Raw genomic sequence first — 24,141 nt, 5'->3', positions numbered from 1 at the left:
CCTGGCCTTATTTAAGACTCTACATCATAATATTAAAGTATTTGTATGTAACAGCCGAATTAGTTTTATTGTTTACTAGCTGACCTGGCAAACGTCGTCTTGCCAAACTACTACCATTAACTCAGCGCCATCTGTTAGAATTGTATCAAATAATAAACAAATGTTAATGTTATCGTAATTTTAGTAAGGATGCCTATTTTTTTGAAAATGAAATATAGCCTATGTCACTCAGGAATGATGTAGCTTTCCAACAGTGAAAGAATTTTTCAAATCTGCCAAGTAGTTTCGGAGCCTATTCAATTCATACAAACAAACAAACAAAAAATCAAACCTTTCCTCTTTATAATATTAGTATAGAAAAACAAAATAAATAAAAAATCAATAGATATAGAGAGATCACATGATAGGACACAAGTCTGTATACAAATAAATAAATATTGATTTATCCCAACACTTACGTTCAGATTCATCTCCAATCTTGTCCTGATAGATGAATTTGACGCCCAGAGTCCTGCAGTAGGCCATCAGGTGCAGAGGATCCACATCCGATTTGGGCTCGTGGACGAACAATGCCCCTAAAAGATTACAATATAATATTGCAAATGCAAAATAGTGCCCTTTTCTCACAAATTATGTTAGCTTAAGTTTATACTAAATGCTTAAAGCGGCTACTAAAAATATAATAGTTTGTTTCAAAGACAATTTCCTGCCCGTTTGTTGTATAAAACACAAACTTTAACAGAAATAGCGTTAACTAAAATCTAAATAAATAGAGAATTCAATATCTTTTATTCATTATTATTGTCCAAACCTTACCAATAGAGAAATGGGTTCCCTTGGACCTGGCGTAGAACTGGTACTGGTGCATGGTGTGCAACAGCGCGATGGAGTCCCTTCTTCCCGACAGACAGACCAACACTTTGTCGCCGGGACGGATCATGTTGAACTCGTGGATAGCCTGGAAGTAATATAAGAGAATAAGATCTGGAAGAAGATAAGTAAAGTAAGAAGAATGTTTAATATTTAGCAGATCAGGCTTCTTGATCTCTCCAATATATCTTTGGCTTCAAATCTGTATGATGACGTGATACCCTGAATCGCGCTAAGGAAGTGTTCCGATCGTTAAGGATATATACTTCTACTATATATATATACTTTAGCCACTGGGGATTTCAGGCAAGTCTGGTTACACTAGCCGCCGTGGTTTTAGGTTGGAGGAACATTTCCTACTCCATTATTTAAATGCTAACATACTGTATGTGTAATTAAATGTAATGTTTAATTTAAAACGGTTCTAAATCATTCAAAACCTGTCATTATCACGAATTTATTTTAATTTCAAATTTTTTCAGTTTTGAATAACATATTTATTGCGCGTTATGTAATGAATCTTATTTAAGCTTCTTAATATTAGTACTTTTTTTTCTAATTACCTCAAGAGTGGCTTTCCAGACAGCTTTGGGCGGGCAGTGCCACTTGCCTTCGTCGTCGAAAGTGAAGTCCGTAAGAGAGCCATCGCTGCACGCGCTGCTGTCGTCTTGTTCCATCTCTTCGCCACAGCACTCCGACTTCGAGTGACGGCATTCGGATTCACTAGAAAAAGTTTTTATATGTGAGATGAAGTCAAGTTAACGTCAGGATAGTCCCACATAACTCTTGCTGGTACACAATTGAATATATAACCAACAGTTCAAGGTTTGTATACCATACCTTCTATCATAAAAGTTATCTTCCTGTGATGGCCGTTGCCCATCAGTTCCATAACCGCTGGATCTAGAGCTACGGTCCGAACAGCTGGAAGAGGCGTTTGATGATCTGCTAGAACGCTTCGAGTCTTGGGCCGATGTTCTAAAACGAGTAGTATAAATGTTAAATGTAATAAAAACGTTCTTACATTATCCAGAGCAGTGACACTGTCACAGGATGTTAAAATTGTCGTCCCTTATTCATTCCCTAGGTCTAAAATCAGCAAATTTTCTTATTCCTTCTGCCAAAACCAACCTAGGGCATTTAGGCACCTCTCGTTCGAATTCTTCGCGACTTTAACTGATTGAATTGAACACGGCTTATCCGGAGCTGTATATATTCGATAGTGGGCTGATCAGTTTTAGAGAAAGCATTGTTGGGTGCCCTTCTCGAACCTAATTTGCTGTTTTGCTGATGATTTTTTTTCTGCTGTAGGTACCAACAATTTCTGGTAATTTTATTGTGTGCTTATCTTATTATTTACTTATTTTTTTATTTTTAATTTTTATTTTTATTTTTTTTGTAAAACTTATGTTTACCATTCTTGTCTATTAGATGTAAGATTTTGTAAAATAATCAGTAGACTTAGAATTACGTATGGTATCGTAAACTAACTATAAATAACCCCACTTTCATGTTAAGAAGATTATTTTTGTGATGTGCTATTTTGCTGACTCCATAAATTTACCTGTTCCGTGGTTCAGCGTCGTCAGGTGTTTGGAAGACAACTCTACCAGAATCCGTGTCGTATGTCTTGAGAGGTCCGCTAACTGGAACACCTTCTATAATGTCAGGCACTTCTGTCTTCTCGTGCTTTTGACACATTCGGAGACGACCCTGGACGAACTTCTTCTTATTTGTTGAAGGATCCGATGATGTGCGCCATTTTACTGAAAAAAATATAATGGATAAAGAATTATGACATTCATAAACGCTTTACTATGACATTGTGTAACGTATACAAAAATATTCAATAGACATTTACATTGCCCGCGATTGTGACAACAGCTGTGTCAAAATACCATTATTTGGAATGTATCTAATAGCCCAGTGGGAAGAAAAAAAAAGAACGCACACTAGAAACCTGGGAATATGGAATAAAAGGGATAGCGGGGAAGGATTAGAAAATGGCAAGGATAAGAGACAAGTGGAAGGCGTTGGTGGCTAGTTGGAGCATATATATTATATTGTCTATAAGAGGTCCTTGTAAAAAAAGTATATAATAATTCCGTATAAAATGTTAAGTGTGTCTTTTGTAAATACGGTTGTTTCAAGGCATAAATGAGGTTTAATTATTATTATTATTACTGCTTAGCTTCTAATTGAGGCCAAACTGAAAACCCATACACCGATATATCATTACATACACATTACATATGAAAATACTTACCAAAATCGGAATATGTATCGGAGTCGGTGTATATCATGTTGATACCGCTGTCTTGTGAGCTGGCTGAATGATTTTGGCACCAATTTTTCTTAAAACAACAGTGTCTACACACTGAATCCATACAGCTTGTTTCGTCATCGGACAGTTTGTTTGAGCTTAATGACTTTGGAAGATTTGGTGAGTTTTGCGAGGTCGTTACGACCTGTATTATGGTATCAGGGGTAGAGGTCTCACTGGAGTTGAAAGAGATACTATTAGGGCCGGATGCCTCGTGCGAAGGCGTGCATTGTGCGGACTTAGGTGGTGTACTCGGTGAACTTTTGCAGAATTTGTCATCCTCGTCATATTGCGACGGAAATACTGGGCTGGTTGGACATTTCCTTAAGGGCTGCTTTGGATTTAAGTTTTGGAGATCGAGCCCTAGACTCAGCTCTGGCCCAGAACCGATTCTCTGTCTCGGCTTTGGTGGTGAGTTTCTCCTTAAGCATGATCCTGAGTAGTCCGGAGATATCATTTCGTCTACCATTTCTCGAATATTGTACTTTAACTCTGAGGCCATCTCTTCCGATTTCCCCACCAGATATTCCGCTAAATCTACCACTGACATAGAATTCTTATCGCTTTGACTAGAAATGGATGTTATGCTCGTGTTAGATTGGTTCGTGATATCTGAGTTCTCCAATACATCGTCTACTCTGGAGATTACTCCGCGTAGTTGAGATTTAATTTCGGTTGCGATTTCGTTGGTCTTTTCCTTCACGTATGTGAGTTCCTCTGACGTTTGTGACGTTATTGAAGCCGTGGGCGATGTCCGACCAACTTGGCTACAGTCAGACATGGACGTACTACTTTGGCTGCTATAGGGAAAGTTTTTATCTGTTGAGATCATGCTGTCTTCTAATGACTGCAAATCTGTTTGGCTGCCACAATTACAAAAACTACTGGATTTATCAGCGTTGTTCGGGCTGGCTTCTTTGATCCCCAGGTTCAGTTTGGTTTGACGGCTAAAAGGTGGAGGTGGACTGTCTGAACCTAAGCTATAACATCTGGACCTGACTAGTGATGGTCTGCTACTTTGTGGGACTAGATATAAAGGTGACACTGACTCGCCCACCGCGAATTGTACGGGTTGGTGGGCAATTTTAACAGTTTCCTCGTTTGTACTTTCTCTTAAACTTGACTCTCTTGAATAGAACTTTTGTTTATGTTTCAGCCTAAATATTTGGCAGTCGTCGATAGCCGAAAGGCTGAAATGTCTTGGAGATGAACCCAGGATGGGTGAAGAGGTATTTGAACATCTCGAATAACTGTTAAGACTTTTTCTTGCTCCGGTATATCCAGATGGATCGAATGGGACAATGTGTTTCACATTTGATGATCGCCCAAGTAAAAGTTCATGTGCTTCCTTAGGTAACATAAACCATCTTAAATAATCAATTTTCGGGTTAAAGGTGACTTCAGGCTCAGTTGGAGGGCATTTCATCGCCAATTTTCTAGCTTTACTGAACAAATTTCTTGCTGTTTGCAGACACTCTGTGTACGTTTGTGGGAATATTCCTGGACCTGAAGGCAAAAGATACAGAAATAAATATAATCGTAGTGTTAATCAATAAGCAAAAAAAAAAACAGAATGGTATTACCTGAAATACGCCGCTCATGCGGAGTTATCTTGCCGTCATGGAATCGTAGAGAGAATAAAGATTTCTTATCTCTTAGCCCAGAGCAAGAATGATGCCGCCATTGTCCCGTTTCTGCATTAACAGCGTATTGAGGCAAAATCTTCCAACCTTCCGTTGCTACCATTTTCAGAGCTTCCAATACGAATGCTAGTTCGCATTCCGACATAAAGAAAGGAAGAAAAATTCTACAAAATCCAGGTCTTAGCGGTTCGTTGTGAATTGGAACTTCTGGGGATTTGATAACACTCAGCTTTCGTACTCTGGCTATTTCTTTTTGTCTGAAAGAGGGTTTAAAATAATTATTGTATTGAAAAAGAGAGTATGACGAGCTTAGATAAATAACAGAAGAATTTTACTACAACTAAGCAATCATTATTATTTTTTAATTTACTTACGCTTCAACATCCAATAATTTCTCGTACTCCTTCAATAGCTGTTCATCTATGCCTAAGACATCAGATCCAAATGATAGATTATTAAGTCCGCCTCGTGCCTGGATACCAAAAACGTCATTCAAGATGGCGCACACGAAGTTATGATGAAGAAAAGTTCCCCTCGGATGCTTCACCATGAGAGAGAATATTGGTAGTCTCCTCACTGTTGGCACATCACTTCCCAGAAGAAGTAATTCTGGTATGTTCTTGATGTGGGATATGACTTGTCTGTAAATAAAGACTTCATAAATTATTGGTTTAAATGTCGTTTTGTTTATAATTAATTGCCATAACCGGCCGTTCTGGTAAGGTAAGGTAAGGTAGAAATTCGTCGTTACTAAAAATAATAATCGTTATTTGGTGATTTCTTTTCTTAAAAAGTACTAAAAATTCTCGCCGAATTTTACGCAGAGACTTTTATCTTTATAAAGAAAAAATGTACGGGCGTTATTAAAAATATTAATTATATTTAGAAAAGGACGTCGTCTATTTATAAGTCGTCGTGTTTATAATATAAAAGTATAATAGCGTTACATTGTTTCGGCATCATTTTAAAATAAACCATATACATATATGGAGATTTATGTTAATTTTTTATTATTACACTCACTTAAAGTAAGTTGCCTAAGGCGCCACAGTGTTGAATAAATTGATAAAAAAGACCAATTTTCCTTTATTATATGTAAATTAACGTAGAATTCGGATAAAAATGGTTCCACATTACTTCAAACAAACACGTACACGACATGGTTTTATTTACAGTAAAATCTAATTTATAAACCTATAATTATTATTAAAGTTCTAGCTAGTTTATTCCAATGAGAAATTCTGAATGCCGAATAATGAAAAGAAGGTGCGAAGAAAAGAATTGTGAACAAGGCAAAGTACTCAAGATAACAAGAATTGGCAATGCGCCAACTTTCCAAAACAGAGCAGGGCTTCTTACTAATGCTCAAAGAAATAAATTTAAGATAGTAAAATTTACATTTAAGATATTTACATTTATCACGAATATATATGAATTTCAAATCAACGTACACTGACCAAAATCTGAGACTAAATTAATCAATTGAAAAATCTAATAATAAACAATGTGTTAGAATAGATAGAAATATTAATATAGCCACATCTTAACATAGAACGCGAAATTATATTTATGATAATCGCGTTTCGTCGCGGAAAATAAACATTTTCAATCTGTGACATTCATGTAAATGACAATACTTCTACTCATTTTTCCTCTTTCTACTAACAAGAGAATCTTTTGAAGAACACTTTACACGGCTAATTATTTAGTTCAGATTTTTGGTAAATCAATATCTAACGTAGTTAAGTGGACAAATCTGTGTATATTAAAATTGATATTGATAAGTTGTGTACGTAGTTGGTCTATTAAAAGATACATGACATTTTATATTTATAAACACACAACTATATAACAATATTTTAATCGACATACAACCATTAGTAATAGTTAAAAAACCCGAGCTCTTTTGGCTTCGGCCTATGTGCAACTGTATAAAAATAAGTCTTAAAATAATAATCTAAAAGAAATCGAGTATGTAATAAAACATAGTAAAGTGGCTTCCTGTTCTGAAGCCTTGGATCGCGACAATATTAATGACTCGCTCACAGCTGAATCCCAACAAACGTAATCATTGCGAACACGCATGATATCATACAAAATTCATTTATTTTCGTTTGGTTTTCTGGTGTCCTATATATAAGTTCTATATTATATAACTGTTAATTAAGATGTATATAACATTACCTATTGGTTAAGGAGGGTATTCGTTCATCTTAAGATTGTTCACATTCTATTTGTAAATGTAATATCTATGTATGTGTAATATCGGACTCTTGGGTCGTTTGTGTTGACTTGATGGAAACAACCAACGATTTTTTGTCCGATCAATGCACTGATCAATGCTCAGATTGACTGGTGCCTCGGAATTATATTTAAGCTAATTACATTGACTGCATAATTTCATTTTTTATTCATGATCATACTTACAAACAAAAATATATTTTAATTTGTATTGTATGCAGTAGAGTCGTTTATATCTTTTAATTTTTATTATTTCGGTGCGTTAGGTGTAGTGATTCTTGTTTTGTATGTAAGTAATTGATTATGATCCGAAAAAAATATAAGCTCCAGTATGTTTTAGATATAGAGTTAATAAACAAGCAGTAATGGATATGACGTGAACATTGATATGGATATGTCATCAATAATACCAGATCATCATCAATCATTGATGTTTGACAAGAGAAAGCATACACTGATAAAGGTTGAATTGTTGTCTGGTTTTTCGTACAAATAACATTGGTAATTGGAAAGAAAATGATATCTAATCTTGCATTTATAAAATACATAATTAAATTCAAAAATACAATATATTATTAGAATAATATTTCAGGGAAATAATATTCTCAATCTTTTTGTCAACTTATCAGAATAAGAATTTAGATAGATCCAAAATACATGAAAAATTACGGTAAACATAAACTTAAACAAGATTTTATAAAATCTTCCGAAATAGAGAATAAAAAATTAATTAATTAAAAGAGTGGCGGAGAGTTTATTGCCAGTTTTTCTCTTCCGTTCTACGCCATTGATTTGAGAACTGGCAGTAAATGTAAATCCACAAATAATTTGTTTTTTTGTCGTTCATAAGTGTACTTATTTACCTATATGAATAAAGATATTTTTGTTTGTTTGTTTTGTTTATTCGCGAAGAATCCGAAGACAATTTCAATTGTCGTTGTTTGAGCGTCAATAGAAACAAAAATACAAAAAAATATATAATCAAGTGTAATATTTACATTTAAAGAAACACTACAGTTATATCAGTTAACAAGTATTTATGATACTGACTTACTTTAAGAAATTCAAAATTACAAACCACATTGTGACAAAGTGAGATTTCAAACAACACATGATGCAATTAGCTCTGTCAAGTTTACATAAGCCACACTCTGACCTATATCTGTAAATTAGATGGCTATTGGTCGCGGGGTTGCTTGTTATTTTTAGTTTTTTTGTTTAGAATTAATTAGATAATACAAAGGATTATTTTTTATAGTACAATGACAAATGGGTTGGAGGCTCACCTCATTTTGAGGTATACTACCGCCTTTTTATTAAGTCAGTACGCTGTATTCTTGCAGGACCGTCTATATGGTTCGGAAATTCTTCAGTAGGTAGCTGGTTCAAAAAAGTGGTGGTGGTCGAGGTACGTAATACCAGTGGAATTTCCAATATAATGCGTGTCACGAGAAAAAGTGTGTCACAAGTATAAGTAAATCAATTCTAACATTAGCCGAACATAGAAGCCTTCTATTCTACGACGGTCATAAAATGATAATTGCAGCCAAGACTCAGATGTATTTAATTATCGTTACTAATCATTTTATTATAGGTTCGCGTCGCCAAGGATATCCGTTTCATATAAACTGGTATCAGTTTAGATTACTATTATTTGTAATCTTAGGCTTAGTAACTGTTTCAGCAATAAAGAATAGACTCTTGCATAGACCAAAGACAATCGAGCGATGATCAATTATAGTTTTACGTAAAACAGACGCCGGTCTTTATTGCATTATAATTTAAAATGTTATATGTAGGAGTGACAATATATTGTCTTGTTATATGTAGGAGTAATAACTATCGGTGTACCGGGAAACTCATTCGAGAATTCACTTAAGGTCTCTGAGAGCCTTTATTTGTAAAAAAGTAGTGCTACAACTTTCTAGGTCTGGGTTTCATGTATTTTTTTAATAGGCAAGTAGGTACTTTTGGGTTCAAAACCGAGCGAGAGCTAAATATGCACATGATAATAGATAGAAAGTCCTATGAGCCAGCCGGGGATCGATGCTGACTTGCAGGGTGAGAGTGGGAGCTTGCTGTGTTGTCTTTACGCAATAATACTCCTAGCAACGAATTTCACGGGACGGAAAAATAATGTTCTCATTGTTTAATGAGTTTAATAACCTGTGCGGAAATGGAGCGCTGTTTTGATGTTTCGGGATTTATGTCACCGAAATGTTACACAATATTTATGTGTTTAGTGTGTATGAATTTGGGTTGGGTTATATTTTTTTGGCTGGCGATGCTAGAAGACGAATTTGTTCATTTTCTGAAGTGTGCTTGTGGAGAGGCCCACAATGGGCTGTATACAGTATAACCAATGATGCTGATGAAACAGTAAATACTAAGTTAAGAACTCCGGAAGATATGTATGAACAATTTTAGTGCTACGCGCAGCCACCAGAGGCGCTGTAAGGTTTGTCATACAAATATTTTACACAGTTCTTAAATCTTGTGAAACCCAAAAGTACTGTGCGATTTTGTTTGTACCATTGTGTATTGAGGTGGTTACTTAGGCCTTACAAACTAATACAAAATCTAGGGCCGGTACGCTGTGACTAATAGCGAAGTTTCAGATATTGGGACTATCATGGATTTCCGCGATATTAGAACTCCAAGCTCTCGCCTTTATTTTACTCTGCTACTAACCAAAATAAAATAGATTTTTAATAAAGCACAATGGCAATTAATGAAAACGTATTGTTTTCAAACAAAGCATTGTAGATATCGAATAAACAATGCCTTTGTGAATTCCTGTGCGTGCTCGATACAAGAATTAAAGCATTTTAGTAAATTTTCTTTAATTAAATATATATAATTCATATTTCAACGTAACATACATCTACATAATTATGGGATCTCAAACGAATTATCATTCACTTTGTCGGTAAAAACTAGCAATTTTCAACTATCATCGCAATGATTACCAATTATAAACATTCAGAAACATTTCTGAGAAAAAACTAATGCGTTCTACTTGCACCGAAATGAATTTATTAAATAAAAAAACAAAAAAAAATTACACAAAAAGGATGTTTGATGATTCTTTAAGAACGCATTGAACGCAAGCATTTCCTGTGTCGTGGCCAACCAAGTGTCTCCTTCTTCTGGAGGTACTTGACAATAATTTCTATATAAGGCATGTTCTAATTAAACGATTGTTGCATATTAAGAATATTTTCTATTTCAGCAAAGGTTGAGAAGGTTGTTGCTTAACATTGTTAGTATATATAAGGATTTGAATCGTTAGTGACAATTTTGTTTTAAAGTAATGTCTCTTTTCACACATTACAGCGTAAACACAATTTGACGGTAAGAGTAAAAAAATAACTATGTCAGCCAAGAGCAACGATTATATACATTTGGCATCATATTACGGATAAATACAAGATGAGTATAAAAGTTGTCATAAATTGTGTTTAATGGGCTATTTGAAATAGGTACTGCAAATATTCTACTATGCTGTGTTCACAATGTCACGCCAATGCGTCGCTAAGCCGCTTTAAGAATCACAGGATATTGAAAACAGTGGAATATTCTGTTATAACATATTTTAATATTCTTACTTCTTATTAATGAGCCTTTATTCTAGGGATATTTTCCGAGGGAAAATAGTCAAGGGTCGGGTGTGAATACCCACTAAAAACCATCGACGCCACCAGCAATCACCCGGGGCAGGACAAAGGACAGTCCATTCGCTTCGGTTTGTAGCGTAGGTCGGGTGCAATGCTTGTAAGGCATGCAAGGTGCAGAATAAGTGCCCATTGCTTAGAGTACATTAAATATGTACCGTGTAAATACAATACATATTCATAATCGGCATCGTGTGTGATAAGAAATAATCTCTAATACGGCGTAATAACACGAATTGCTTTTAAAGGCTTAAAAGAGCTTAAACTATGTTATGATAGAAATTATATTTGCATTTTGAGATTGCATAAAGTTTTGGGATTGAGTGTCTATTGGCACTTAGCATCAGATGAGTTCCTGCCCGTTGGCCTCCTATTCAATAACAAAAAAACAAGGCATTTATTGGGCAGACCATCCAAGCCAAAGCTAAGTCGAAGTGCTGGAGGGTATCAAAAAGGCTTAGGTTAAAACAAACCAAAAATATTCGATCTCAGGCAACTGTTAGTATTGCAACTGTGACTTACCCCACTGACCTATTTCAACGTTAGCATACTGATCTAATCGCCTATTTTAAATGCATTTGCATTTTTCTTCTTCTTCGTGTTATTACATAAACAACATTTACTAGAATAGTAGTAAGTGGGTTATACCAAAATATTTAAACAAAAGCAGATGTTTTGGAGATTTTGAAGAATGGTATTCTCTAATATATTTCCAATTGTACAATTCGTACAATATAGATAGTCGTGGCGTTTTAATTTCACTAATTAAATATTATTAAAAAAAATAAAATGAAATAAATTATTTTCTATGTCATTGGAAGAAGCCCTAACAAGGAACTTTGGGTGTGCTGCCCGTTTAGCCAGGGAATCAAGCAGTGAAGAATTTTTAAATCAGTCAAGTAATTTTTAAGTTTATTTGTTATAAATATAGAAAAATCTTTTTTGTATATTAGTAATGATAAACGTGAAGAAACGGTGTTAAATTTTTTTAAGGAAATTATAAATGCTTTTGCAAAATTGATGTCAATTAGATAATTGCATGACCCTGGGCGCTAATCAACCGGAAACAGATCAAATTCGAATTGGAAGACGGAATTTTCTCCGCGCCTAATGTCAAGTTCCTTCGCAGTAATTTATCGAAATCCTCTGAGGGACCAATTATTGGAATCGATTTTATATTAGCTATCGGTTTTATAAGAAGATAAATTTTAATAGAGTAATGTTTAGAACTTAAAAAACAACCGTGTCAAAATTCGATCTAGCCCGTCAATGCGCACATTGGCAAGGTGTGTCCACGGGCGACGTAATCTATAATATCATGAGGTTTATGACCGTTTCTTGTTATATATCCTTGTTATATGTATTTTAAAAAGTAGGCGTTATAATTCCCAAAATAATCACAAATAAATAATAATACAGCAAATTATATACTTTTTCTATCAAAACATATTTAATCGTGAAAAGTAATAGTTAAGTTATTTCGTTAACAACATCGTTTAACCCACCACAGTCCAAAGAAGCCAAAAAGCATAGATTAAACCAGATAGGTGTCAAATTAAAGATTAAATAGTCGTAGCCTTGAATTTCACATGTTAAATGTCAGTTTTATCATGTCAATAATAGCGCACGCATAAATAGAATGACGCAGCATCGCTTGGCAACGGTTTGGCGCCTTCCGACATGTTTGTTTTAACACATTTATGGGGCATTCTAAATGTATTGGTAATTTATATTATACTGAAATCTGGCTTCGCAGCAGTGCTTGTTTTGAAATATAATTTATGTTGTATATTAATAAATAATTAAGGGTGAAATTTAGAAAAGGGAGTTCTTCTTTTTTGGGAAAAGGGATAGTCTTCTTTAATAAAATCCCAGAGGCTCTTTTATCTCTGCCTTTTAATAAATTAAAGAAATGTATTAAAGAAAAGCTGTGTAAAAAGGCTTACTATAAAGTTATTGATTATCTAGTTGATAAAAGGGCCTGGGACTAATGCTGGGCAGGCTACCTCAAATAAATTAATTTGATATATTTGTTTTAAATATTGTTTGATGATTTGCTTTTTTAAAAGAGTACCGAGAGTTTTTTACGCCGGCTTTTTCTCTCGGCCTACACCCTCTGTCTTCTTTGCCGATGAGTAGGGATGCCTACAAGTTCGAATTGATTGACGTGGAATAAGTGATACCTAGATGATCTTATGTTCCAAAATAAACGTATTTTATTTTATTTATTTATTTTTTTTGTTTAAGAAAAGACAATCTTATTTAAATAAACGATTGTCATTATTTGCAAGAAAATTGTACATTACGATCTTTTAAGAACAGCAATAACAATTTTTTATAGGGGGCAAAAAACAGCTGATGTTTAGCAAAACTGCCGCCCATGGACACTCAACACCAGAGAGATCGCGAGTGCGTTGCCGGTCTTTACAGAATCTGTACGCTCTTTTCTTGAAGGACCGATACTGAATTAGTTTGGAAATACTTCAGTGGGCAGCTGGTTCTACGTAGTGGTGGCGCCCGGCAGAAACTGCTTTAAAAATCTCTCAGTTGTGGAACTACGGACGTCCAGGTGATAGGGGATTTTGTATTGTGCTCGACGCCCGTTGCTTAAAAATTTACTTTCAAGGCTATATCATAAGTGAAATCATATAGTTAAGATGACATCGTATGAAGCTAATGAAATTCCTTATTGCGTTGTAAATTCAATTGTTTTCACATAAAACAAGCAAAACCAGTTCAACGCGAAAATTGTAAATACGAAACCAGTTTGAAGCGAAAATTGGAATTGACCAATAAACAGAAGATTTAAAGAAATAAACAGATCGGTCGGATTAATACTGGACATGGGCCATGTTATACTGGGATTAAAAATAACTGAGCACTGTATATGGCAACTGGCCATGGAATAGACTCGTACTATAGTGATGTAAGATAAAGAACGTTAGATAGCAATAGAAATTTGACTTTTAGATTATAAACACAGCTCTATGCGGTGCTAATATTTAACAAAAATAAAGTTCTTTAATTTAAATCAACGAGAGAAAAATCGATAAGATGATTATTTATGTAAAACACATAATAATTCTACCTTTTAGTACCTTTTTTGACAATTAAAGAAATATTTGCCAAACATCTTGATATCCCAAGTCGAACGGTTGGTTTTTACAGAACAATTATTTGATAAAAGACACTTACCTAGTAATGAAGTCTTGCTTATCAGCTATCATTTGCAAGCCGATTGCATCTCGGAGCTGCATAACAATCGCCGCTCTTATAGCTTCAATACATCTTATTTCTTCTATTGTTTCTGATAGTATCTAGAAAAAAAAACAATCACTAAATATCTAAATTATTATGGAAGAATTATTGTAGTCTTAATTTAGATTTTATATAGTATGTACATTTCTGACAACAGCCAAAAAAATTATTCAACTATTCAGATGTAAATTAACTTGATATTAGTTATAGCTTGTCAGTGGTAAGGGAAATATTAAACATACCTCTACATCATCAGAATACAACACAGTATTCTTGAACAGCTCCCGCTTGAAGACTGTCACAAATGGGCCTTGAACACCCCCAACAAACTTTTCACAGTTGAAGAACACAGCGTCCTTTTTCACCATGCCTTCCTCGACGCCGGGAAACGTCGGGTTCATGTCAACAGCCGACGTTGGTGCTACCAGGGTGTAATCCCAGAAAGACCACGCCCTATACTGATGAAGAAGTAATGTGGTAGCCACATCATCAGCCAGGACTCCAGTGAGTTTTGAAGCCGCAGGAAAGAACCCGATCATTCGCTTTCCCGTTCCTGTGTTCTCTTGTAACTTGTGCTCTAAATTATTAAGGTCAATGAACCCTTCTTTTGTTTCTGGTATCTTGATTAACTGTAAAGATAGGAATATATATTAGTATTCAATATCCGTTTGGATTGATACAATCTCTCTATAATGCCCGCGAAATCCTCTTCTTCGAAGTAAATACAAAGTTTCCGAGCTTTAGCATGTCACTCACGTTTGAATCTCGTCTTTAATGGACAACAGTCAACAGGAAAGAATAACGCGAAAAAAACAATCCAGCATGTTTAAGCAAAAGTGGAACGTCAGGCACCGAAGACTGATAAAGAATATACTAATGTAGAGATAATAATAAATGAATGAAGAATGTTTCTGCTACATCCCACATAATGGTGTTAAGGAATTGTATACAGATTTAGGATCGTTACCCCATTTCCATTACAAATCAGTTGCAAAAGGTAAGAAAGTCTTTGTAATAAAAAAAAATATTTTTAAGATATTTTACATTAATATCCAGTATATATACGACGTAAATCTAAGAACAAGGAATTCAATAAACACAATAACAATTGAAATTCAATACAGTTGAAGACAAAGCCTGTTATAGTTACAAATTGCGTCCGTTTGTCCTTCACCTCTAAATAAATGTTTTATTCAACGTATTTAGAATCGTAAATTTCATATGTAACAAAATAAGAATGCATAATGGGCCTACTAGTATATGAGTTTTTGTTGCGTTTTCAATAATTTTATTAAAAGCAAATATTATGAACACCTTTGCACGTGGTAATGTACTTTTAACAATCTCCAGAGTTTAAATAGGGTGAAGAATATAGGCTACCTTTTATGAAATGAATAAAAACATCTTGTTATCGCATATCGCTTACTTATAAAGGTCAAAACAATTTAAATTTTAAATTTAGAGTTTTTGTATAATTCTACACGTTTTCCAACTAGGCTTAGAGTACATAAAGGCATCATTACTTTCGCCTCTTCAGCCGGCATCTCTCAAATGTAGATAATCAGTTCGCAGTGAACTTATTAAAAAAAACCGAGCGATGCGGGTTAAAGGACGACACGTTAAAAGACGACATAATGACTAGGTCTTATAAGCTAAGCGAAAATTATACACAGAAGATAAAGATAAAGACACAAATAAGAAGTGGCTATTTCAGCGAATTGAAAAGTTAAAAGAACCCATAACCGACATGCATACATGGTGAATGTCAGTGGTTGAAGCGAGAGGTTTGTCAGGACCATAGTTAGCATAGATTTGTGGTCTCTGCCTACTCGGAAAAGAGTTGTAATATTATAAAAAAAACCTTCAATCAATTCGTCTCAATCGAAATTGAAAGGTGAACTACCGTTTAACTGGATTACAACGTAGTACACGCCACTCATTTTTGTATGGTTTCCTTTGATGGCTATGCATTCACATAATCTGTAATAATTGGTAATGGTCACACGTATATTCCTGTTAATATTATGTGATACTACCTGCTAGTAGTAAGTTTAACATGGTATGAAACAGATTTCTGCGTCAGTTTCAAATTCATTTGTTTTTGTCCAAAAGGTGATTCATTTATTAACACTTCGTTGCAAGTATACATAGTTCAATAAAAATAATTACATTAAAAGTAGAGCAAGTTTGTAGAGTCTAAACATTTAGTTATTTTAGGACAATATATCGTATATACACGGTGTGTGGTAATCGTCAAACATGTTATTAAATAGGATTGTTTGTAGATGTCCTTATTTGCAGAAATTAACTTGCACGCTTTAAGTTTTATTAAGAAAAGTTCAACTTCTTTGAAAACAATAATCAGAACATAACAGTTTATACACATAATGATTATTCATTAATTAGGTATGATGTTTTAAATAAAAACGCTAAATAAACCTACAGTCAGATAATAACTAAAAAACTGTAAAATTACTACAATAATTTTAAGCCGAGCTAAAATTTATATACACTTCTCGTAAACACTATACATTTTGAATACAAAATATATACAGAATAATTTACAAATTCTGTTTATATTTTTCGACGATATTACGCATGCCTGTCATAAACGAACCCGGAAGTCGATAGCCCATAGCTATAAATTCAAGGCCTAGGGGAATCCGCCCTTCGTGACCGACCCTCAGTTGGTAAGTACTACGTTTGTAGTAAAATTCATGGACATTAAGGGCCTGTTTCACAATGTATGGATAAAGTGCCAAATAGCTATGCAACACATAAATTATTCGAAAGATAAAAGTTCCAAATAAGATACTTCGAATTTCATGACGTATAGCGCTATCTGACAGTCGTGATACGCAAAAATACTATTTATCATACCAATAAGTAACAAATAGCTTATTTGGAACTTATCCGGACATTGTGAAACAGGCCCTAAACATTACATTTGAACTATAGTACTATACTTTTAAATTGCGAACAAATCATTTAAGTCAAAAGTCGTTTAAGATTTATTTACATGTTATTTTGATAATAGTAGTAGATAAAGTTAGCAGGGGCTCTCGGTAACAGGGCATTCGATCAACAAGAAAAAATATTTCTTAGACGCAATAACCTCTTTGCTCTTACGTCCAATATGTCTTTGGTGATGTTCTCGATAGGATTCACCAGTAATTAATAAAGTACAAATTGAATCCGGGACTTGATTCCGTTCCAGGCGTGAGCCTTCGAAGCTTCACGGTAGTATATAATTTGGTAAAATACTAAAATTAATTTAATTCAAAGCATAAATTGCTGATAAGGTAAAAGAGTTTAAATGACATTGCAAAAGTCTATTACGTAATATAGGTAATGGTTGGACGTGACCTAAGCTGATAAGAAAAAATTGCGAATGAAAACATGTTTTATATGTTGTTTTGTGATGTTTTTTTATTGCAAAATGTATATAAACACAACTTAAATAGTAAATTAACGATAACAAACATAAGAAATGTTTTAGTGGAAAACAAAGATTGTATGATTCTAGGATTAATTATTTAAAGTAGTTTATTTAATTAAAGTAGTTTTAAATCAAATTAAATTGAGATATTTATATTTGCCAAATGGTTTTTTATACGTAGAGTTATTTTCCTTTCAACTTCAATGTTTAAATATAATCGAAGTTATTCGAATCGATTTAATAATAAGAGTCGCAAAAAAGAAATTAACTTTAACGCGATACGAGAAAAACAAACACGAATTTTATACGCCTTAATCAAAAACACAATTTACTACAAATGTTATCAATGTGTTTTTCCTTATATTACCAAGGTTTTTGGTTGAAAAAGTCGATACGAAAAATAAAGCTATACTTGCTGTTTATATTATTTGTATGGGCAAATTGCGTCAAACTTTTTATTTAGAAATGATCATATAAACTACATCAGTCTAACTGCACCTTTTTAACTGTATTCTATCCTGTCCTTCTTTCAAATCATATTTACGCTGTGACAGGTTTAATTATTTAACGAAGATATTTGCATAAAGTTTCAACACAAAATTAACATTTTCGTGTCGCAGACATATCGTTCCGATTAATTCTAGTATTTATTTTTTGAATTGTAAGAAATAAAAAATAAATCCTCAAATTGCTGGATATGTTAAACGGGCATATAGAAAGAAAGTACATTGACTAAGTTAGATAATTAACTACGCTGAAAAGCAAGGAAACTTACTTCGGCACCGCATTCTTTCCAGGGCGCGAGTTGTACATCCGTTTCCCGTGATGATACAAACACCACCACATTCTGCGGCCGAAGTGCTCTGAGGAACCGGGTGAGAGATGCTCCAAGGACCACCACATCTTCGGCACAGGCTCTTACTGCTCTACGAATTATATCCTTCGATTCAGACCTGAAAAACCACACAAATATATTATTGGTAATTTTTGAGTTTATCGCATTCAAACTTGACCGCAAAACTTCTCATTAAAAATATAAATGTCACTTATATACATGACAAAAACAAATTAAAAATGTAAAAAGTAAAGTCCATCTACCAAAAAACTACGCAGGCGTATTGGAGGCAAGCTGTTGTCTATATGCTATTTTGCGACGGTTTTCAATTCAAATTTTAGGTGTATGTCATTTGTGTTATGCCGGCATTGTGTGTTGAAGTTAAGTTTAAGGTGTATATTAGCTTTTAATGTTTATTTATATAATAACTAGCGTAGTCGACAGACGTTGTCCTGCATGATATTTTAAGCGATATGAAAGTATGAAAGTACCGACTGCAGCGCTATCTGCCGGTCTGATTTGTGAATCCATCTAGGGCTCCACCCAAACGCATACTTAAAAATTAAAATTAAAATAATAATTCAACACTCCGTTTAAGACGAGTTCAGTGACATACACACGACCAGTAGAATTATGTATATGAAAGCCATCCTGTCTTTTAAGTAATATCAAACTCACGGTGTGCAGTTTGATCTTATTTAGGAGTCCATTTCGGACAGACAATATAACGCGTAAATTATATATAATAAGATTTAAGGTATTTGACGTCAAATGTAATTTCGTAAAAACCACATAATGAGTTAACTGTGGCACACTTACCTTCAGAACATAATAATATTTCTTTAAATAAAATTGAACAGGATTTATATAAATAAACGTTAAAATCTCACATGTGTATTTATTTGTATTTATACAGCTGCTTATTGTTCATTAATGTTGTCATTGTGTGTACTTACCGGAATATTTCCGTTTGTCCCGATGTGAATGATAAAGCAGTGCTGCGTGTTGCATGTGTCGGCAATATATCGCGCTGAATGTAATCCTCAATCCAGTTTAAGGCGCGACCAGATCCACTGTAGTCGCAGTACACAACTGTTAACAATAGAAAAGTTGTCAAAAATCGAGGTCTCAATGAATAGTAAAGGATGCTAAGGCCTCAAAGCGAAATCTCAATGTTGAAGCAAATTTGAAGGTAAACGGGCTGGTGGCTACTCTTATAAGTGATACCGCCATGGACATATATTGCCAGACGGCTTGCAATGCATTGCCTTTTAAGAATTGGTACGCTCTTTTTTTGAAGGGCCCTCAGTCAAATTCGTTCGAAAATACTTCGTGGGCAGCTGGTTCCACATAGTGGTGGCGCGTAGAAACTGCCTTATCGCTAAGGTACGGACGTCGCGGTGTTACGGAAAATGTTATTTAAAGATCGTAATTTTGTTCGTTTTTAAAGATTATAAATGTTTTAGAACGATTGTCCGAGTAAAAATTTGTAGATATCGTCATAAATTATTGTTTAATTAATACGTTAAAACATAATTAAACTAATTGTTATAGCAGTGGTCAAAGTTATTGAATGTGAGGAGATAATTTTACCTTTGTGTACGTGTGAGATGATCTCAGTAATCTAGTTAGCTTAGTTTACATAAGCGATACAATTTGTATATAAAAAGCTCTTTTACTGAACTTTCTCTATCCCAGACTCCATTTAAAACTTTTTCAGATATACAATACCATTTTTGTTTACATTTTCATTTTGAAATATCTTACCGAAAAATCGTGCTTAAAGCGAAAAGCGTGTATTGACGACAAAGGCACGAAAATGAAAAGCGGTGCCTGGGGGCACACTCGTGAGTTCAATGACCTCTGTCAAGCCTGTGTCAGGCAGGTTGGGCTTTTTATTTACATACACTAATTAGAAACGTAATTACATTTACGGTCACACCTTGTTATAATTAGAATGAAACTTTTACACATGTTTCGGAATTTGGGTAATTAGTTAAAAGTATAATTAATTTAGTCTATATAATACATATACTTAGTACTACAATTACAATATCAATGCCGAGATAAATTCACAATAATAAATAAAATGTCAGTATGCGTATGTTAAAAGCAACACGTTTTATATAATCTTTACACTTAAACTAAATCTCAACTGCAAGGTTAGATATCCCGTTAGGAGATCACGATATCTTCTTTCACCCTACAAATAATTATGTTAATCGCACAAAACAAAGGTGAGTAGTACAGAGCGCAAATATCCAAGTTAATTCAAGTGCGTTTAAAAATTTATATTTTATTATATAAAAATAGATGTATACCCATATATTTTATGGAAAGAGTTAGTATTTTCGTATCAAATGACTTGCCAAAATACCAATTTGAAACTTCTATAGATTGCGTGACCCGCGTATAAACAGACATATTTGGCGACTGCTCCTACCGTAAATCATATAAAAATTTCTGAAATATCTTGTATAAAGTTATAACGAACGACATTGAAATGAAATATCATCGTAATTGTGAATAAAAATTATTTTATTTCTATAATTTAATATATAACATAAAACTCAGTTTGTTATTGCTAACCGGAAGTCTACATTCAACACCGGAAGTTGACACAGTGTAGGCAAAACCTTGCTCAACGCGACGTGGCTATTTTGCATATTACATATTTAAACTTGGTTTAAATCTTTAAGAGCAAGGTGACGGCCATTTTGTGTACTTGAATATTACAAAATCATGAGTTCCCCGGCAGTTATGTATGAGTATTAGTGTATGAAAACGTCGCTTTGTTTTGGTTTATTTTTTAAATTATGTAACGGCTTTTAATACGGAGCAAGGTAAAAAAAATCACTTCATAGTACAAAGTCAAGGTATCATTCAGAGATGAGACTTATTAGACACCCATGTGACAAAAACATAACTGGGTTTTTACATACGAGTCATTCGTGCTAAGTTTCAACTAAATGTTTGGCAAGCTATTTTGTTTTATACTTAAACAAATTACTGTTTACACGGGAACAAAAGAAGAGAAAGAAGTAACTCAAATAGCAGTCAGACCAATTCTGACTATTTTATTTACAATGCGCAGAGAGAGAGGAGGATTGGTATACATTTCATAAATCCAAATTAAACGCTTATTTTTTATTTAAAATTAAACTTATCAATAATCCGACTTATCTAAGATCAGGCTTAAATAAATATAGTGTAAATTTCATATGTTGTGTATGTAATCATACAATAATCAGTACTAACCTTGAAAGTGTATCATGGTAAATAGATAAAAATAATAGTGATTTGTAACCCAGATCGAGGCCATATTCGTGACATTTACGATAAGATAATATTTGCAATTTGTTTAAACTTATTAGATTCTGTTTTATTCAGGAAATGTATGAACTAAATCTATTCGCTGTCATTAATTTCTGTAAGAATCCCTCCACCGGATGCGACAATATGCTCACAATTATTATCCGTGATTCCAATGTTTAGTGATTTACCTAACAATGACATTAATTATGAGGATGTTGATATTTTCCACCTTACCAAAGGGGATTTGAAGAGATATTTGAAGAGGCGGGAAGACTGACTTTGTTAAGCAGTAACAATTTAGATTGTTCTTTGAAATATTAATTATAAATTCTCATTTATTTAATGTTAAATTTAAGTTTTTATTTCTTTTAATGTACTTACTTATGTTTTCTCTTGCATATTATCCAAGTGTTTAGTTTTATAATATGGATGTTAGCTGTTATATTACTAATAAATAAATAAACTAAACAGATCAACAGGGTCGAATTTAAGGTTGTCTCTTTAAATATACTTGCGTAAGTACAAAATTTCACACATTCAAATATGTACATATTAATGGATTTTTAAAAGGAAAATAAAGATGCACAGACGCTAATCAAATGGTTACTATCCTTATTATAACAAAGCTAATTTTAAAAGGAATTATTTCAGACCATCATAATACGATGAAATCAATCCATCCACTAAAGATTAAAAAGGAATAATTTTAACCAGAAACATAAGCAAGTCTAAACAATGTATATCCCAAAGAATATATTGTATATGTTGCACAATCTTCCTAACGACAATAATTTACCTCTATATAGATAGTAATTAAATACTAATCGGTATAAAACTAGAAATCATAGTAATATCAGTATAATTTTTGCCTTATTTTAGGTATTTATACCAACGGAATATTTAACGATTTTCAATTGTAATGAGTAAATAAAAGGATTTAAATTATGTCTACAAGATTATATACATTAAAGATTTATATTATTTAGAAGTTCTGGCAAGATAATAATTAGACAATTACTCACATAAAGGAGGATCTTTATACAGTAAAATTGTAAAGAAAGACTAGGCTTCAATAATTATTTTACTATGGGATAATAAAGGTAAATAGCAGTGATATAAAAACCAGTACCGTTATACACTCTACATACGTAGAGCTATGATATCAGCTGTCTTGCCCTCAGATTTACTGATCGGTTTATAGTTTTTTTTCTAAATAGAGAAATAGGCGATCCGCTGTTTATGTGATTGTTTAATGTAAATGCCGCAATCCGCTAGTAAATACTGGCTGACCATAAAATACATATTCAAATTAAAAAATAATAAAATGTCCATGTCGGGACAGACCGCTCATAAATAAATAAATCTATCAAACAATATAACATAATCAAAGATATTTCGTAAACTTGTAACACGTTAATTAATAACTCAATGTCAGTTGAAAATCAATGATAAGTCAACAACCTGAATGTAGGTTAACAACATCAAAATACGGCCAATGAACAACATATTTATGATAATTTTCAATGTTTTCTTTGGCAGGTATTGTTAGGCACATCGGTTAGACATAATTCAGAAAACTTATTTTTGTAACAAGTGATATCCTTACACCTCGACGCCGGACGTTCCACGTTCCAGAATATTTTCTGCGTCCCACTTCTTTGTGGAAACAGCTAGAGGCGTTTTCGAAACGATTCCGTTCTACGTCCTTGATTTGAGAACGGGCAGTAAATGTAAAATTAGGAGCATTTAATGTATATTTGGAAGGCACCAGACCGCGCGGCAGGTCACCTATACGTTGGACTGATCAGATTAAGTCCGCCGTAAGAGAATCACCGAATCAGTGCAGCAGGATGACCTCTAATTGGCAGCGGTGGCGGAACGTCGTGAAGCGCATCACATCTGCGCCTTCTACCACATAGCGATCACGACCGCTCTGGCAAGAGCGTACTGAATGTGAAGAAGAATGTATAGCATTTTTTTGACGTGCATAAATGTACATTATGTTACCTACATGAATAAATGATTTTGAATTTGATACGACTTAGGAGCTTTTACGAAAAAAGCGTGCCATTTTTTCAAAAGTCGGAAGCCGCCGCCCGGCGTTAGGGTTAGCTATGGGCGGCGGTTAGCTTAATTTAAAGTCCTCCTTGTTTATCTCCAATCCCATAAATTAGATAACGTTACGAAGGTCTTACAGGGAGACATATTTCCGCTATTAAGTTTTAAGGCTTTTAAGTTTTAAATACATAATATTTCTGTCAGTTCTGAAACGCAGAAAATAACCAAATTTATTTATTCATATTAGTGTTTTTTTTTATCTAAATTGTTTAAACTTGTTCTGTAGTGAACATAATGCCTCACCCAGTTAGCCAGACTGAAAAACAAATATACTATGTTAATACAACGATTAGATAAGTTTACAAATATTTAGTTATCAATGTACAGTATTTATTTCACGGTCTAGTAAATATGCAAAAATATCGTTATGATTATATGAAAAATCCATTCAATGATTATAAGAATGTAACGAAGGCTAATGTGTG

The 24,141-nt window shown here is 33.8% G+C and overlaps 1 protein-coding gene across 1 annotated transcript in view; it reads right to left on the bottom strand.

The window, feature by feature from the left end:
- Positions 1–24,141, bottom strand: part of LOC110996715 — a 64,481-nt gene that overhangs the window by 2,607 nt on the left and 37,733 nt on the right. The window contains exons 2-13 of the mRNA XM_045628770.1: positions 19,240–19,375; positions 18,224–18,401; positions 14,252–14,638; positions 13,947–14,068; positions 5,211–5,477; positions 4,777–5,093; positions 3,137–4,699; positions 2,435–2,636; positions 1,711–1,848; positions 1,434–1,593; positions 817–958; positions 459–575 (exon numbers count right to left, since the gene is read on the bottom strand). Of these exons, the coding sequence (XP_045484726.1) occupies positions 459–575; positions 817–958; positions 1,434–1,593; positions 1,711–1,848; positions 2,435–2,636; positions 3,137–4,699; positions 4,777–5,093; positions 5,211–5,477; positions 13,947–14,068; positions 14,252–14,638; positions 18,224–18,401; positions 19,240–19,375 (3,729 nt within the window). The remainder of the gene's footprint in view (positions 1–458; positions 576–816; positions 959–1,433; positions 1,594–1,710; positions 1,849–2,434; positions 2,637–3,136; positions 4,700–4,776; positions 5,094–5,210; positions 5,478–13,946; positions 14,069–14,251; positions 14,639–18,223; positions 18,402–19,239; positions 19,376–24,141) is intronic.

This window comes from Pieris rapae, chromosome 6 (genome assembly GCF_905147795.1).
Source record: "Pieris rapae chromosome 6, ilPieRapa1.1, whole genome shotgun sequence".
NCBI lineage: Eukaryota > Metazoa > Arthropoda > Insecta > Lepidoptera > Pieridae > Pieris > Pieris rapae.
This window is presented reverse-complemented; position numbering and strand designations above follow the sequence as displayed.